This window comes from Lithobates pipiens, unplaced genomic scaffold (assembly GCF_037356315.1).
Source record: "Lithobates pipiens isolate NorthernLeopardFrog02 unplaced genomic scaffold, aLitPip1_a1.2 Scaffold_16, whole genome shotgun sequence".
Classification (NCBI taxonomy): domain Eukaryota; kingdom Metazoa; phylum Chordata; class Amphibia; order Anura; family Ranidae; genus Lithobates; species Lithobates pipiens.
In genome coordinates this window covers 276,141,535-276,160,385 of record NW_027507748.1, presented here as the reverse complement: position 1 = coordinate 276,160,385, position 18,851 = coordinate 276,141,535, and the positions used below count along the sequence as shown (strand labels likewise).

At 42.2% G+C, this 18,851-nt stretch overlaps 1 protein-coding gene across 1 annotated transcript in view; it reads left to right on the top strand.

The window, feature by feature from the left end:
* The window catches only part of TULP1 (TUB like protein 1), a 111,781-nt gene extending 97,932 nt beyond the window's left edge, over positions 1-13,849 (top strand). Inside the window, exons 11-13 of the mRNA XM_077481448.1 lie at positions 9,552-9,650; positions 11,747-11,918; positions 13,645-13,849. Coding sequence (XP_077337574.1) covers positions 9,552-9,650; positions 11,747-11,918; positions 13,645-13,778 — 405 coding nt within the window. The 3' untranslated portion in view covers positions 13,779-13,849. The remainder of the gene's footprint in view (positions 1-9,551; positions 9,651-11,746; positions 11,919-13,644) is intronic.
* The last annotated feature ends 5,002 nt before the right edge of the window (positions 13,850-18,851 follow it).

Genomic DNA, 18,851 nt, shown 5'->3' with positions numbered 1-18,851 from the left:
AATTGCATTCGTCCGAAAATCCACATGAATTACGGTCGAATCTGTCTTTGAAGGCTTATGGTGTCTGTCGAATGTATAAAGAAGATTCGACGGAGCTGCTAAACTTTATATAGCATACTTAGTGTGAACTTTAGAACCCTATTAAAGTCTATGGGACTCCAACGTTCAAAATCTAAAGTGCTAATTTTAAAGACAAGTTACTGTTAGACTTGTGCACAAAGGAAAATTTCGTTTAGGCCGCGTACACACGCGCGGACTGTTCGCCCAACTTTGTCCGTCCAACAGTTTCGGCAAACAGTCCGCTCAAACTTAGCATGGACGGACATGGCCACACACGACGGACGAACAGTTTGCTGAAACCGTGCGCGATGACGTGAACGGCACGTACGACGGGACGAAAAATACGACGTCCTATACACTGCATTATAGCTTTCGGCGTGAAAATCCTTTCTGAGCATGCGCGCAACTTTGTTTGACGAACAAGCCTACACACGAGCGGACTGTTCGCTGAAACAAGGTTTCAGCGGACAGTTTTACGGAATTTCCGAAAAACCTTGTCCGTCCAACTGTCCGCTGAAACTGTCCGCTGAAAGCCCACACACGAGCGGACTGTCCGCCCAAACACTGTTCAGCGGACAAAGTTGGACGAACAGTCCGCCCGTGTGTACGCGGCCTTAGTGTCGGTTCGTTGTCATTCGTAAAATACATAATTTCGTTCTGTTATATTCGTTATGTTACATTAATACGTTTTCGTAGAGTGTCTAATTCATTTGTTCGTATTCGTTGAAATTCACTATTTATGTATGTATAGACATTCGTGATAATGATTCGTAGTTTGGAAAGTCGTTTGTTTATTGAATCTTTTAACACACACAATGACAATGTCTCTTCTCCTCGGCTCAAATACAATACAACACCCTTCTAACTCAGTTCTCAGGAATGCACTTTGCCAGTAATCCATCCTCCGGCACAAAATTAATTAGCTGATTGGACTATAAGATTTAGTTTGAGCTGACCTTTTGTTTCATTAGATCTTTAAAGAATTACTGAATCATGTTGAATTCATTCGAATTCGTAAATTTTTTATTCGGACATTCAGATGCATCCGAATGTCCGAAAGATGCAAAATTCGGCCGAATTTTGATTTGTTACAAAACGAATTGCACAAGCCTAGTTACTGTCCTAAAAAGTGTTTGGGGACCTGGGTCCTGCCCCAGGGGACATGTATCAATGCAAAAAAAGTTTTAAAAACGGCAGTTTATTCAGGAGCAGTGATTTTAATAATGATTAAAGTGAAACAATAAAAGTGTAATATTCCTTTAAATTTCGTACCTGGGGGGTGTCTATAGTATGCCTGTGAAGGGGCGCACGTTTCCCGTGCTTAGAACTGTCCCTGCACAAAGTGTAATTTATGCAGGAAAAAAAGTAATTTAACCACTTCAATACAGGGTACTTAAACACCTTCCTGCCCAGACCAATTTTGAGCTTTCAGCGCTGTCACACTTTGAATGACAATTGCACGGTCATGCTACACTGTACCCAAATAAAATTTTTATCATTTTTTTCCCACAAATAGAGCTTTCTTTTCGTGGTATTTGATCACCTCTACGGTTTTTATTTTTTGCGCTACAAATAAAAAAATACTGAAAATTTGGAAAAAAAAATGTTTTTTTTTGTTTCAGTTTCAAAACTTTGTAAATAAGTACGTTTTCTCCTTCACTGATGGGCACTGATGGGGCTACACTGATGGGCACTGATAAGGCGGCAGTGATGGGCACCAATGAAGTGGCACTGATAGGCGGCACTGATAGGCGGCACCGATGGGCGACACGGATGGGCGACACGGATGGGCGACACGGATGGGCGACACGGACGGACACTGATAGGTGGCACAAATTTGCACTGATAGCTGGCACGGATGGTCGGCACGGATGGGCGGCACAGATGGGCGGCACAGATGGGCATGGATAGGCGGCACAGATGGGCATGGATAGGCGGCACAGATGGGCATGGATGGGCACGGATAGGCGGCACAGGTGGGCACTGATAGGCGGCACAGGTGGGCACTCATAGGCAGCACAGTTGGGCACTCATAGGCGGCATTGGTGTTATACTATAGTAATGGATGCCAATCAGTGCCAAACAATAATGCATGCCAATCAGTGATGCCCATTGTGTGCACTGATTGGCATCCATTATGGGCACTGATTGCCACCCATTGTGCTGACTGGCATCCCTGGTGGTCTAGGGAGGATTACCTTTTCCCTGGTGGTCTGGTGGTGTCCCTGGTGGTCCAGTGTGGGCATCCTCGGGGGGGCTGTGCTGATAATCGATCAGCACAGACCCCCCCCCTGTCAGAGGAGCAGCCGATCGGCTCTCCTCTACTCGCGTCTGACAGACACGAGTGAGGGAAAGCCGATCACCGGCTCTTCCCATTTACACTGTGATCAGCCGTGATTGGACACGGCTGATCACGTGGTAAAGAGTCTCCGTCGGAGACTCTTTACCGAGATCGTAGTTGCCGGGTGTCAGACTGACACCCCGCAACAACGATCACCGCGATGCGCACCCGGGGGCACGCAGCGGCTCATAATCCTGATCACGTCATATGACGTCCGGTCAGGATTATGAAACCACTTTGCCGCCGTCAATTGCCTATAGGGCGGGCGGCAAGTGGTTAAAATCACTCGCGGCTATAATGAATTGTCGGCTCCCGTAATACAGAGAACACTGGTATGGATATTAAGGGGAACCCTGCGTCAAATTAAAAAAAAATTGACGTGGGGTTCCCCCTAAATATCCATACCAGACTCTTCAGGTCTGGTATGGATATTAAGGGGAACCCCGCGTCAAAGGTAAAAAAATGTTTTACGTGGGGATCCCCCTAAATATCCATACCAGACCCTTTATCCGAGCATGCAACCTGGCAGGCCACAGCAAAAGAGGGGGGACGAGAGAGCGCTCCCCCCCTGAACCGTACCAGGCCACATGCCCTCAACATTGGGAGGATGCTTTGGGGTCCCCCTGAAGCTGCACTGATCCAGAAGGAATGTCCAGAATACCACGCAGGGCGTAGGCCTAAGTTGAGCAGTAGGACCCTAACATGTTTCATAAACTGACTGCTAGTCAGGGGGTTGACCAGAATAGGCAGTAATGGGCTGGAGATTGGCTGGGTAGGTAAGAGAGCAGACGGTCAAGGATGGTTACTGGGCACCATGCAAGTTGATATCTACTCCGAATCCGGTTTGTTGCGTTTTGGAGAGCATAAGGTGAAGTACATCATGGTTTGGGAAGCTTGTCAGCATATGTCTGTACAGTAGCTGACTAGGTCGTAGGAAGTCGTAAAAAGCCAGGTAGATGGATGACCAGGCTGGGCAGGAGCCCAAGGGGGAGCGTGTGAGGATTTCAGACATTCCCCTGAAGATAGTGCTTGTGATGGGTAAGGGTTTGCCGTTGGTAGCGGGTCGTTGCTTCTGAACTCTGCGCAGCAGGGATTTCACTGCATGGGCTGTGAACACAGATGGCTGTCTGGGATTCTGTAAGGACAGGAAATGCTGAATACTGGCTAGGTACAGCCTGATAGTGTTATGAACGAGAACCAGCTGTGTATGGCAATAAGATATGAAGGCTAGGATGTGAGTGACGTCGTCTGCTGTGGTTCCGGAACAAGTGGCTAGGAACCTACAGTAGGTGTTCCAGGCCGTGCGGTAAGGCTTAAGTGTATTGCTAGACAGCAAGTGGTTGATGAGCTGGGTTGCATTAGCAAGATGTGGCTTCAATACATTGTTAGTTGAGACCAAGGTGGGATAGGAGTGTATGATGGGTCGTCTACAGATACCTGCAGGAAGAATGAGACAAAATTGAAGCAAGACAGTGTATCTTCTGCGACATTGCACTTGCCATGGATATGCTCACACTAAATGTTAAATTGGTGATGTAATGATAATTGCACCAGCCTGCGCAGGAAGGACATGACGGGGAGCGACCTGGATCTACCCTTATTAATGATCGGCCGTAGCCTGGTTGTCTCTGGTGAAGAGTACTGTCTGACCTGTCCATGTGTGGCCCCAGACTTGGGCTGCTGCCCCGATGGGGTACAGTTTGTACAAAGAGGAGGATCGAGCGAAACCAGAAATGAAGCAGATTTCTGGGGGCCAGGGATCAGAGAACCAGTGGTGGCCAAAAATAGCAGCAAAGCCTGTGGAGGCTGCAGCGTCTGTGACTACTTGTGGTGACTGGGCTGATACTGAGGGAATAAACATGTATATGCCGTCCCACATAGTTAAAGTGGAGGGTCACCCTAAAAAACAAAAGAACATTAAAAATTAGCAAAAAATTTGAAAAAAAAAATGGAAACATTTTTTTTTAAACTTACCAGAAATGCCTGTTGCTAGTCATATCGTCCTAATCTGCCTCTTCCTCCTCCGCGGTGATGTTCTGTCTTCTCTCCTCCGTGCGGCGTCTTCTGGGTAATGGGTCGCGCTGTGTTCTGGGAACTGTGTGTCCCAGAACACAGCGTGCCCCATTCACAAAGCGATGCGCGACTCGCACATGTGCAGTAGGAAACGGGCAGTGAAGCCGCAAGGCGCCACTGCCTGTTTCCCTTAGTTGAAATCATGGCGCCGGGACCCAAGAGCCGACATCGCGGGTGCCCTGGACAGGTAAGTCTGCTTATTAAAAGTCAGCAGCTACAGTGTTTGCAGCTGCTGACTTTTAAAAAAAAATTTTTAAAACTGGCCCTCCTCTTTAAGTCCACAAAATTGAGCATGCTTACCAAGCACTGCAGCTGTGTACAGCTCTGTGTACAGCTCTGTGTACAGCTCTGTGACCAGGTAAAATCGTGAATGACCGACCTAACATGGGCTAGTTTGTCAGCAGGTAGGCTAGCCTGCATAGCCTGCATGTCCAGGATGATGCCCAAGAAGGTGATGGAATGTGCCGGGCCTTCCACTTTGTGTTCAGCTATAGGCACATTGAGATTGTTGAAGACCACTCTTAGCTTGTCTAGATCTACCGGGGATATGTCTGGCCATTCAATGAGCAGAAAGTCGTTGAGATAATGGATAACCTTTTTGCACTGCGCCTGGCATGATAGGATCCAAGTGAGAGACTGGGCAAAAACGTCAAACAGCCACTGGCTGCATTTAGAGCCAAAGGTCAGCTCGATGGCAAAATAGTAAGAATCCCTCCACTTCATGCCATGCCACCACCAGAGGGGTGGTTCAAAAGGCAGGAGCTTGAAGGCATCTGCAATATCCACTTTGAACAGCCAGACATCTTAATGATGGCCTGGATGGCCATGTCGACTGACGTGTATTCCTCGGAAGGGATCGGGGGTTCAAACTAGGGATATGTGAGAAATGAGGCGCCAACAAGTTCTAAACTAAGCAGAGTTTATTTGTGAACTTGCCCTTGACAAGCCCAATAGGGCTGACTCTCCAAATCTGCAAAGGTGAGTGTGAGAAGGGGCCAATGAAGAACCCTTTATCTAACTTCATCTTTAAGAGAGTGTCTATGGCCTGAGCATCGATAGCCACTGACTTTAGGTTTTTGCACTCGTGAGTGGAGAGGTGTAAGGTGATGAAGTTGGTGTAGAATCCTGCCGTGAAGCTGTGTAGCAGGAATACTGCCAGTGAAGGGGTGGGGTATGTGTAGAAGCTCAGCCACAGGAGATCCACCTGGATTAGTCAGGATTTGTTAAGCTGCTTCAGATGACAAGCGGACTTTGGGTGAGCCTTGTGGCATGAAGTACAGATGTGTAGTAGGCGGCACTGGCTGAAGGAACACCAGCCTTGGTTGAAGTTGTTGCATATTGTTGCCCCCCCACTGAAAAGACTGGTCGTCCCAACTTGTCTACCTGCTGCTGTTGTGGTGGGGCTAATGGGCCCTGGTTGAAGCCGGAGGTAGAAGGGAAATTGACAGAGCGTCTTGTGGCTGCCTCAGAGCACCAATTTGCTGTGTGGGTGAAGGATTGGCAATTCGCACAGAGTGGGGAATGAAGACCAGCACTTGTAAAAAAAAAAAATATTAATAAAAATGCCATAAAACTATCCCCTATTTTGTAAACGCTATAAGTTTTGCGCCAACCAATCAATAATCGCTTATTGCGATTTTTTTGACCAAAAACAAGTAGAAGAATACGTATCGGCCTAAACTGAGGAAAAAAATGTTTTCTTATATATTTTTTGGGGATATTTATTATAGCAAAAGGTAAAAAATAATGTGGTTTTTTTTTCAAAATTGTCGCTCTTTTTTTGTTTATATCGCAAAAAATAAAAACCGCAGAGGTGATCAAATACCACCAAAAGAAAGCTCTATTTGTGGGGGAAAAAAGGACATAAATTTTTGTTTGGGAGCACGACCGCGCAATTGTCAGTTAAAGTGTAGCAGTGCCGAATCGCAAAAAGTGCTCTGGTCTTAAGCCAGCAAAATGGTCCGGGGCTTAAGTGGTAAAACATTATGACAGTAATTAACATGAAATTAAGAGGGTGACTGGAGAGGAGCTACATTTAAAGGGGAATCCATGTGCTGTCTGCAGAGAAAGCTGAAAGTTAAAAGAGACGTTGAGGTTTTTTTTGTCCCCCTAGAATCATGCTTACCTAGGTGGATGCAGCATTGGTCGCGATCTTTCTGAAGCCTGGACAGGCTCTGTGACGTTTGCTGAAAACGGGTCACAGGAATGCAGAACAAAATGCACTACTGTGATCCACAGGAGAAGTACAGCCAAATGAGCTTTGGCTGTACTTCTACTTTAATGCAGTCTCTACCTACATACCTAATGAAGTGACTGGCCTCAGGTGATACACAGAGATGAAACACATCCTCCTACATAAGTTGTACCTTTTTATCTGAGTCCTCTCAATAGTCTTTTAAAGCACACATTTTACACAGCATCTCTCTGAAAAGCAGGAGGTGGGGATCTGAAGTCTCACACTGCAGAGCTCAGTGAGGAGAGCGCTGAGCCTTGATTGGAGGGAAGGCACACCCCTTTCTCTCACAGTACACAGTGAACATGCAGAGCTGTGGCTGTCAATCACAGGCTGTCACCAATTATGTATTAGAGTTGGAAAAAGCTTTCAGAGATGGCAGAAGTGCATAAAACAGCTAGGCAGCAGAGAGAAATATCACTCTTGCTTTGGATAGAGACAAGTACACAATATAGAAGGATGCACTTTGTTCATATTTCATGTCTAACATTTACAACCACTTTAATTGGTTGGAAATCTTGTCTGGAGGAAGAGTGGCTTCTGCTATAGGTAATAAAGCTGTATAGGTGGCAGACTGGGATAGACTGTTGCTGGCTGTGCTCTTCTGCTGAAGAGACTGTTCCAGATTTGCTTGGCCAGGACTGTGTCTAGTGTGGGATCCCTCTGTGCTGAGTTTATTCATATTTTCCATCCTGAAAGTCTTTTCTGCAACCGTTACAAGATAGTCTACTCAAACAAGTTTATTTTAGTTCTGGGTATCCCAATGCTCACCCTAATCTCTATCCAAGTTCTTCAAAAATAAAAATTACAAAAAGACACCATCTGCTTGGTTACTGTGTATAGAGACTAAGAAAATACTGTGTGCCTGGCTGCCGTGCACCAATTAGGGAATAGATCCTGGGGTAAACAGTGGGACCAGTTTGGGGTCTGCGCTACAGAAAAAAATGCGTACCTAGTTTATTGCTATTGTGACTATTTATTCCCATCTGGTGATATGTGGCAGTGGGCATGCAGTGGTGGTTATTCCATAGCATATGTGCTCAACATACACTATATTGTCAGAAGTATTGTGACACCTGCCTTTACACGCACATGAACTTTAATGGCATTCCAGTCTTAGTCTGTAGGGTTTAATATTGAGTTGGCCCACCCTTGCAGCTATAAGAGCTTCAACTCTTCTGGGAAGACTGTCCACAAGGTTTAGGAGTGTGTCTATGGGAATGTTTGACCATTATTCCTAAAGTGCATTTGTGAGGTCAGGCACTGATGTTGGATGAGAAGGCCTGGCTCACTGTCGCCGCTCCAATTCATCCGTGATTTCATGGACCTTGCTTTGTGCACTGGTCCAAATAATTTGGTGGAGGGGGATTATGGTGTGGGGTTGTTTTTCAGGGGTTGGGCTTGGCCTCTTAGTTCCACTGAAGGGAACTCTTAAGGCGTCAGCATATCAAGACATTTTGAACAATTTCATGCTCCCAACCTTGTGGGAACAGTTTGGGGATGGCTCCTTCCTGTTCCAACATGACTGCGCACCAGTGCACAAATCAAGCAAGGGTGGGCCAACTCAATATTGAACCCCACAGACTAAGACTGGGATGCCATTAAAGTTAATGTGCGTGTAAAGGCAGGTGTCCTAATACTTCTGACAATATAGTGTATATTTCTCCTTTCTTCTACACTCCTAAAAAAAGGGTTGTTTGTTTGATCTCTATATACTTTGACTTAACACTTCCACCTGGTGCTTAAATATTTAACACAGTATACTACATCAAAATATTTGTTGCAACCCGTAATCGTTTTGTGAACAAACTGGTAACACCAGGAGAAAATCAGAATGGCTAAGCAGTGAACAAAATTATATTTATAGGATGGCCCAGTCTTGACTTCAAAGAATATGTTGTAAGCCCTTGTACATACGGTCGGACATTCTGACAACCAAATCCGTTGGATTTTGTCCGAAACTGTTGCATACACACGGTCGGACAAAGTTGTCAGAAAATCCGATTGTACATAACGTGATGACGTTATTTCGTTACAACGGCACTAGTAGCCAATAGCTTTGGTCTAGGAATTTGATCTGAGCATGCGTGGCACTTTGTCCGTCGGAGTAGGCTACACATGATCGGAGTATGTCTGATCGGAGCATTTTGACGGAAATTTTTTATGGACAAGTTGGAAAACTTAGTCCGTCGGAGTCCGATGGAGACCACACACAGTCGGATTATCCGACAAAACGGTCCGATAGGACACATTCCGTCGGAATCTCCGACCGTGTGTACAAGGGCTTACACCTAGAAAAAAAATGTATTTCATAAAACCTACAAATGGTGAGCTAAACTAGTTATTCAGTTGGCTATGTCAGGCAGTTTCAATTAAAAACTGAGGCTCATGTGCTTATCTGCCATTGGGCGCTTGCTTTAGGCTTTGGGTTGTCATCCAAGAGTAGGAATGTTCTCTGTTATCTTTTTCAGCAGTGTCTAGGCATCCTTCCAACATAAACTAACCACAGGTTCACTGCAAAAGACCAGAGTGTTTTTGTTAAATTTGAGAATTATTTGTTCCACAGTGCCTGAAGCCGCACAGCTCAGTGAGGAACTGTTTTAAGGCTCATTTACTGCTTGTACAAAAACATAAGGACTGCAATATCCAGCCTGTCTACAGGTTAATTTTGACAGGAAAATAACTAATAATAGAGCTAAAATTAATTTATTGCAAACATTTCTTCAGGTTTGGCTGAAGTGCATTTAGAGTAATCAATTCCTTTTTGTTATCATCACAAAGTTATTTTGCCAAACTCATGGTTATTTCATGTACATGTAATAATACTGTGCTTTTTATATACAGGAAACAAATGTTTTGGGTTTTAAAGGGCCTAGAAAAATGACCGTATTAATACCAGGAATGGATGAAGAATGTGAAAGGGTGCCCATTCGGCCACGCAATGTGAGTTGAATAAATGTTTCCTTGTGTGTTAATATAGAAATGATTTTTTATTTTTTATTTTATAAAGTAAAAGAACAGAATGCTTTTAGCAGTTTAAAAAATATGGATGAAATGAAAAGAACTTTAAGCAATGTAAATTTTATCAACGAAAAACTAAACACAATTTTAGTCAATTAAAATAAGACTAAAACTAAAACAATTCAGCTGACTAGAATACGACTAAGGCCGCGTACACACGCGGGGACTGTTCGCTCAACTTTGTCCGTCAAACAGTTTCAGCGGACAGTCCGCTCAAAATTAGCATGGACGGACTTGGCCACACACGACGAACGAACAGTCCGCTGAAACCGTGCGCGATGACGTGAACGGCACGTACGACGGGACTAGAAAACGACGTCCTATACACTGCAATGCAAACTTCGGCGTGTAAATCCTTTCTGAGCATGCGCGGAACTTAGTTTGACGAACAAGCCTACACACGAGGGGACTGTTTGCTGAAACAAAGTTTCAGCAGACAGTTTTTCGGAATTTCCGAAAAACTTTGTTCAGCAGACTGTCCGCTGAAACTGTCCGCTGAAAGCCCACACACGAGCGGACTGTCCGCCGAAACACTGTTCAGCGGACAAAGTTGAGCGAACAGTCCCCGCGTGTGTACGCGGCCTAAAACTAAAATGGCATTTTAATCAAAAGACTCTTACTAAAACTAGTTACATGGTTAGCCAGGTTAAAAAAAGACACAAGTCCATCTAGTTCAACCAATAATAGTGAAAAAGAGAAAAAATTCATACAATCCCATATACACAATCCTACACCCACAGTTGATCCAGAGAAAGGCTGGAAATTTGACGTCAAAATTAACACTGGTTATTTATGACAACAGGGGGAAGATGGCCCCCACCCCTCTCAGTGAGGGGAAGATGGCCCCCACCCGTCTCCATACCATTGCAGGGACGGAAGCCACATCCAAACTTTACTTACGCCCATAGCTCTTAAAGGGCCATTTAAAAAAAAAAATTCAAATGACAATTTTTTTTTTTTTTATTGCATTTTGGTGTAAATATGAGATCTGAGGTCTTTTTGACTCCAGATCTCATATTTAAGAAGTCGTGTCATACTTTTTTTCTATTACAAGGCATGCTTAAATTCCTTGTAATAGGAATAAAAGCGACACATTTTTTCTTAAAAGAACAGTGTAAAAATAAAAAATAAAAGGTTAAATAAATAAGAAAAAAGTAGCACCCACATATGAAAACCATGTTCAAACCACACTTGTGTGGTATCGCCGTGATCAGATTAGTGAAAGCAATAATTCTAGCCCTAGACCTTCTCTGTAACTCAAAACATGCAACCTGTAGAATTTTTTAAACGTCGCCTATGGAGATTTTTTAAGGGTGAAAGTTTGTCGCCATTCCACGAGCAGGTGCAATTTTGGAGTGTGACATGTTGGATATCAATTTACTTGGCGTAACATTATCTTTCACAATATAAAGAAAAAATTGAGCTAACTTTACGGTTGTCTTATTTTTTTATTAAAATAAAGTGTATTTTTTCTCAAAAAAAGTGCGCTTGTAAGACCACTGCGCAAATACGGTGTGACAGAAAGTATTGCAACGACCGCCATTTTATTCTCTAGGGTGTTAGAAAAATGTATAATGTTTGGGGGTTCTAAGTAATTTTATAGCAAAAAATAATGTTTTTAACTTGTAAACAACAAATCTCAGAAAGAGGCTCTGTCCTTAAGTGGTTAAATAATGCATTACAATTTAACTAAACCCATTCGCTTTCAGTCAACTAAAATTATTTTAGTCGACTAAAATGTACTGGAGATTTTGGTCGACTAAAATGTACTGGAGATTTTGGTCGACTAAAATGTATTGGAGATTTTAGTCGATTAAAATATGACTAAAACTAAAACAATTCAGATAACTAAAACTAAAATGGCATTTAGTCAAAAGACTATGACTAAAACGAAATCGTAATTTGATATAAAAATTAACACTGACTTTAAGAACTACTGTCCATACTACTGTTCGGCCAAATGTGTAACATTAGTTAGCATTTTCCCCTTTACTTTATCTGATTTCCCTTCTTTAAAGGACAATGATGGGCTACTGCAGCGATGGCAGAGCAAAAACATGGAGAATGTAATTGAACTCCACAACAAGAGCCCTGTGTGGAACGAGGAAACACAATCCTATGTGCTCAACTTTCATGGACGTGTCACCCATCCTTCTATCAAGAACTTTCAGATTGTCCATTCTGATGATCGTAAGAAAATTTACTGCTCTCTGACAGACTATAAATGTAGTATCGTTTGTAAATGTATTATCTCAATGGTTTCATACAGACATATTTAGCATTCTGAGACAGATTTTGCTTAAACTAATACAGCAAATGTATAACCTAGGAGCGTTTGTAATTGTTTATCACGCTATCCAAAACAAAAACATAGATGGACATCCATTTTAATTAGTCTGGGTGGCCAGAAAAGGGGGGAGGCAGCAATCCCCTTCCTTTTTGTACCAGAGCTTTCTACAGTGGGGGAAAGTACCTTTCAAAGGGGGTGGCAAAGCCTCCCTCCCGTGCAAAGTTCCCTTTCCTATTGTTGAGGGAAAAGTGCCTCTGATACCACAAGAAGCAATTTTGAGCCCAAATTTACAAGACACAAAGAGCATGCTTTGGGTTGCCACCCAAGAGTAGGAATGATCTCTGTTATCTTTTTCACCAGTGACTAGGCAGCCTCCCAACATAAACTAACTACAGGTTCACTGCAAAAGACCAGAGTGTTTTTGTTAAATTTGAGAATTATTTGCTCCACAGTGCCTGAAGCTGCACAGCTCAGTGAGGGACTGTTTTAAAGCTCATTTACTGCTTGTATAAAAATATAAGGAAGTGTAATGCCGCGTACACACGAGCGGACTTTTCGAGGGATTAAGTCCGACAGACTTCCGAAGGAGTTCTGCCGGAGTTCTGCCGGAGTTCTGCCGGAGTTCCGACAGAGTTCTGACGGACTTTTCGAATGAGCGGACTTGGCCACACACAATCACACCAAACTCCGACGGATTCGAACGTGATGACGTACGACTGGACTCGAATAAGGAAGTTCATAGCCAGTAGCCAATAGCTGCCCTAGCGTCGGTTTTAGTCCGTCGGAATAGCATACACACGAGCAAATTTTTCGGTAGGAACTGGGTCCGGCGGAGTTCCGTCGGAAAAATTTGAAGCATGTTCCATTTTCTAAAGTCTGTCAGACTTTTGCGAATCAAAAGTCCGTTGCAGCCCACACACAATCGAAAAGTCTGACGGAATCATTCCGTCAGACTTTGGATGTCGAAAAGTCTGCTCGTGTGTACAGGGCTTAAGAAGTGTAAACTTGGCCAATAGCAGGACATTTTAAATGGCAACTTTAGGCCCAAATTTACAAGAGACACAGAGCACTGGTAAGGGTTTTACTACAAGTTGACCGCAGGTGTAAAATTGGCAAGCAGCAGAACAAATTTCAAGACCAAGGCTAGGCTCAATTTACTAGAGTCAAGGAGCAAAGGCTGAGGTTTACTACAAGTGGTTAAAAAGGCATTTTTTTTCTAAAGTAATAAACTTGGTCTCCCGCCGGTGGTTTCTGCTTCTCCTCTTGTGCGAATGCCCCCATAGCAAGCTGACACACAGCTCCGCCCTGCTCACTCCTCACATGATTTGATTGATGCAGCGATGCAACTACTAGGACATTTATTACTTTACTGCAGGGAATGCATTAAGGCAAAAAATGTCTTGACTTTAAAACCACTTTAAGATACTGCAGTGGACCGTTATCCATACCATACAATACCATACTATACCATACCATATCAAGAGATTATCAGAAAAGCTTTTGTGAGACCATGAATCATGATCTGCAGCAACACCAAGACTTAAAATAAACAATAATAATAATAGTCAATTATAATATTTTTTTTACCAAAAAAGTTTTTATCCTGTTTATCTTTGCTTTTTACAGTTGATTATATCATCATGCAGTTTGGTCGTGTAGCTGACGATGCATTCACAATGGACTATAAGTACCCTATGTGTGCAGTTCAAGCTTTTGCTATTGCACTATCCAGTTTTGATGGAAAGTTAGCATGTGAATGATCAGTAAAGAACCCTATACCTGCATATATGGTAATATAAAAGATGATTTATAATAAAAAAGCAAAAAAAGAGTCATGCTAACTGTGTTTTTTATGTTGTCGTTTTACTTTCCTCATCTATAAACAGATTTCATATAAGATAAGACTGCATGACAGTCTATTCCAGTGATGGCAAACCTTGGCACTCCAGATGTTTTGGAACTACATTTCCCATGATGCTCAACTACACTGCAGAGTGCATAAGCATCATGGGAAATGTAGTTCCAAAACATCTGGAGTGCCAAGGTTCGCCATCACTGGTCTATTCTATATGACAATCTGAGCCTGGGATCACACTAGTGCATATTGGATGTGGGTTTCCCCGCATCCAATTAGCATGACAGGAGATTGTGACTGGATCTCAATGGAGGCGGGTCATACATCTTTAGAGAGGCTGTGGAGCTAACTACACAGGGGTTCTGTGCATCTTTGGCTCCATTTCAGGTCTGAATTCAGGCAAAAACTTGGGCCTGATTCGCCCCTGAAACAGAGAACAGGGATGCACTGGACCCCTGCTGTAACCCGCATGCGAATGCAGTGTGATTGTGAACCCAGCCTAAAAGGGTAAATTAACAACTTCAGTACTATTAAATTATAAGTGTGCTGCTTTGTGTTAGCAAACAGTTACTTAATCATCAATTATCAATCACAATAAATATCACAAGATTTCCTGTTGCACTATCCATAACGTATCAACAATTATTGTATTTTTATAGAATTAAACAATTCATGCAGTCCAATGTGAAAATCCAAAATTCAAGTGCTCAAATAAATCTTCACAATTTTATTGTATAATAAATTCTGTGCTTTTAGTCCTGTGCTTATGGTGCTCCACCTCCTCCAGGTGTGCTCTCACCTTAATTTCTGTGACCTCACAACTAAGTTTGGTCAGAAAGAACTTATGTCCCTCTGGGACTGAGGTAGATGTCTGTAAAGATGAGATGCTTCTGCCCACCTTTATACTTCAAATGTGTGGATATACTTAATTCAGATGTCATGCATCCAAAAACATAGAGGGAGGAAAAATTGCCAAAAAATAGTGCTTATATTGTTTGGATAAAAATAACTGATACTTTATTCCCACTCCGCCAAGTGAACACTTACATAAAATGGGTGCTTTGAGAGCAACACACTATACAAACATGCTATTAAAACAGCGATAGCATGGATCAACAGTGAGATATAGCTATGCAGTGATCACGATCAAATGAACACAATCACAGTCGGAGCGTCATGATGTCAGATGCCCCTCCCCTATGCGTTACTGTTATGCTTTGCGTCTATCTTTTAAGTTCTTTCTGTAAAACCAAGGAAGTTTAGACTTCTGTAGTGTATCAATGCTTTACCAAACAGGAAAAATTGCACATATAACTGTATAATACACAATATACAAAAATGTGCCTACAAATATAAACATGTACAATATGTACGCATTAAGTAAACTAAGCAGTTACTCAACTTAGGGTTTAAGATGTAATGTCCTTCATGGTTCCTTGCTAAGTCCAACTCAAAAGTTCTCCAAAACTCTCCAGCTTCTGGTAGCCATGTCTTTCCTCATTGCCCTTCCAAACACGTCTCTTTCAAAAGCTAAATCTCCTCCACCTAATTCTTGCTTACATCACATCCTGCCAAGAACTTCCTGTCTCAGCTCCAAAACCTATTCAACTGGTTTATTTACATATCAATGGAGGGGAAGAGCCTCTGTAAACATATGTTCTTAAAAATCTAACTCTATATTATTCTTAAAGTGATTAACAGCCATAGCAATACATAACACCTCTTGACTTTATAGCATAATATAGGAAACTTCAACATCTCTTAAAGCCTTTTTTCCAGGAAAGGGCAAAATAAACCTCCCATATTGTAAACGGGAGGAAAGAAAACCCTTTTGACCCCACGTATCTTCTGGGTGGTCCGACTTTTGTTTTGTTGTCCCTGGAAGGCTGCTACAATACTTTTGAAGCAGAGTTAACACTGTCTTTGGCAGTTTGTGTAAAGAAAGTCCCAGGTGAAAGTCTCTTGTTCTCTTGGTCATAAGGAAATACTCAGATGAAAGTCCACTCCAATTCAGCCACCATCAGGAAATCATCCGCATCTCCCTCAGGCTCTCTTCTGGCCTGCCTCCTCCCATCTAGCATGGTCATCTGCTCTGCCTGCTCCACTTCTCGATGCTCAGTACCTGAAAAGAGTAAGAGACAGCAGATTATATGTTCCTTCCAACTGTGCCAAAAACATAGCTCACATTTCTCTATCTGCCCATTACTAACTGCAAAACTATTGTAGGGTGCCCACTATTGCCTTGAAACAATTTCACAGAAAGGCATTGACTTCCAACGTAACAAATAAACTTGCAGGTCTCTCCGTGCTGTCCTGGGAAGAACACAGGCCTGTTGTTGTCCAGTCTTCACAGAATGGCACATTTTTGAAAAAATGCCCCATTTTATGGCAACAGAAACACTTAATGTGACTGAGTCTACCATTCCCAACCACTTGCTTACACTTCTTAAGCAATGCTGGTGTAGGAATCCCATCTATTTCCTCCCTAGGGATACCCACCCTAAGTAAATCAATCCACATGTGTCTCCTGGAGATCATAGGCCTTGCCTTCCTTGTAGCTGACTCAACTTGGCCATTTGAGCTGATCAAATCTTCAGCTTCCCACTTATGGGAAGTAACAGTGGCACATGTCCTACTTTTGCTTACAGGCTTTGAGCCTTTGCCCTTTGTTAGGGTATCATTAGACTTGTTTATGAGGGCTGCACACTGCTCATTCAAATCTTCAGCTCGACCTACAGGGGTTTGAACACACTTCGAAGCCACTGCAGGTTTAACTTTGATTACTCTATTTTCAAAATCTTTTGCCTTGCTTGCAGTTTCTTCCAAACACTTGGATGCTACTGCAAGCTTCTCCTTCAGTAAATCTCTTTCTAATTCTGCCATTTCCCTCTTTTCTGATTCAATATGTAGAGCATGCAGGAAGTGCAAAACAAACACAGCAACTGCCTGCATCTCTATCTTACTGAACCCAAAACGTTTGATACTAAAATCCGAGCAAAGGTCAGACTTCATCCCAATCTCTGTTCAAAGGAGAAGCATACCCAGCCAGCTCCTTTACAAAAGACATCCACTGACTCTTTCTGGCCCAGATAGGAAGAGTTCACACTTTCAAGTCCTCTGGGACACCAGAAACCTTTGCAGCCTTACTCTTCCTTTAAAAGTGTAGCAACATTTTCCCCCACTACAAGCAACAAAACACACCACAGAAAACAGGTCTGTTTCAGTTGAGATTTTAGCGCAAATCCTGGAACGAGCCCCCAATGTTATGCTTTGCGTCTATCTTTTAAGTTCCTGCGGTAAAACCAAGGAAGCTTAGACTTCTGTAGTGTATCAATTCTTTACTAAACAGGAAAAACTGCACATACAACTGTAGAATAAACAATACAACAAAACTCATAGCTTACAAAAATAAACATGTACAATATGTACACATTAAGTAAACTAAGCAGTTATTCAACTTAGGATTTACAATGTAATGTCCTTCATGGTTCCTTGCTCAGTCCAACTCAAAAGTTCTCCAAAACTTTCCAGCTTCTTGTATCCATGTCTGTCCTCATTGCCCTTCCAAACACGTCTTCCAAACAAATTTCTTTCAAAAGCTAAATCTCATCCCCCTAACTCCTGCTTACATCACATCCTGCCGGGAATGTCTTGTCTCAGCTCCAAAACCTATCCAACTGGTTTATTTACATATCAATGGAGGAGAAGAGCCCCTGTAAACATATGCTCTTAAAAATCTAACTATATTATTCTTAAAGTAAATAATAGCCATAGCAACACAGTTACACAACAGGGTCATGTGGCTTCCTCGGAGGGATTCTATTGGATGTCACCCCACTCTGTCTATACATAGGGTTATACCCTCCCCATTTTGTTGTAGACCAATCATCTTTTGGTGTCCTGTTAACTTGGTATCTATTGTCACTTTATTGTAGTTCATTGTACTACAACATATTTACAATATGGTAATCTCTATCTATGCTATTATTCCTCTAACATTGCTCTGTGATATCGTGCAATTGCTCTGTATCATCAACCGGTTGCATTATATTCAACCAAGCTATGGTAAGAGAAAACTACGATTCTCACCCCATCTTCATATATACCTTACATCTCTAGTTCTAGATTTTATACTGTCTCCACCCATGACTAGAGGGATAGTGTCCCAAATATTTAATTAAGAAAATAATTAATTCATAGTTCTACAGGTAAGTCCAATACCATTAAAGATTTAATCTCTATGAAATGATATGAAAAGGGTAGTATATACCTTAAAGTGCCCCTGCAACCGTTTATATATAGGAAGGACAAAAAGAGCCTGAAGGAAAGAATCAAAGAGCATAAAATTTCAATGTGGGTTATGACCAGCAATTTCTATCAACACACTTTTGAGATATACACAATGAAGATTATAGAGGTTTACATTTCTGGGGTATGTAGGTACATACAAATTTCTCGAGGGGTGATAATACAACCAGAGAACTTAGCAAAAAAGAATCCTGGTGGATTCATGAGCTCAATACTTTGGTACCTATAGGTTTAAACAAGGATTTTGACCTTAGCAATTACTAGGATCCAATACCTCACATGCCGTATAGTACAGATATATTGATATTGGCACAAATTAGACCAGATATATTTGAGTTACCCCATAACCCTCATAGCACATTGGCAAGTTCACATGAGTAATATTATTAATACAATATGTGTGTAATAAAGGAAGAGGACAATATATCTCCAGCAATATACCGATGTATTAGGTGGTATTATATTATGATGCCAGTAAGGTTTATATTTATTTTAGTTCAATTCATGTTATCACATCTGTATCAGTAGGGGAGTCCCTATGATATTAGTACAGTAAATATTGTTACAATGGTGCATCTAACTGTGGGAATAAGAACATAGGGGGATTTTAAAAATTTCTTAGGATTACATTTTTTTGTTGTTTCTTTAATCTTATTGCATATATATATAT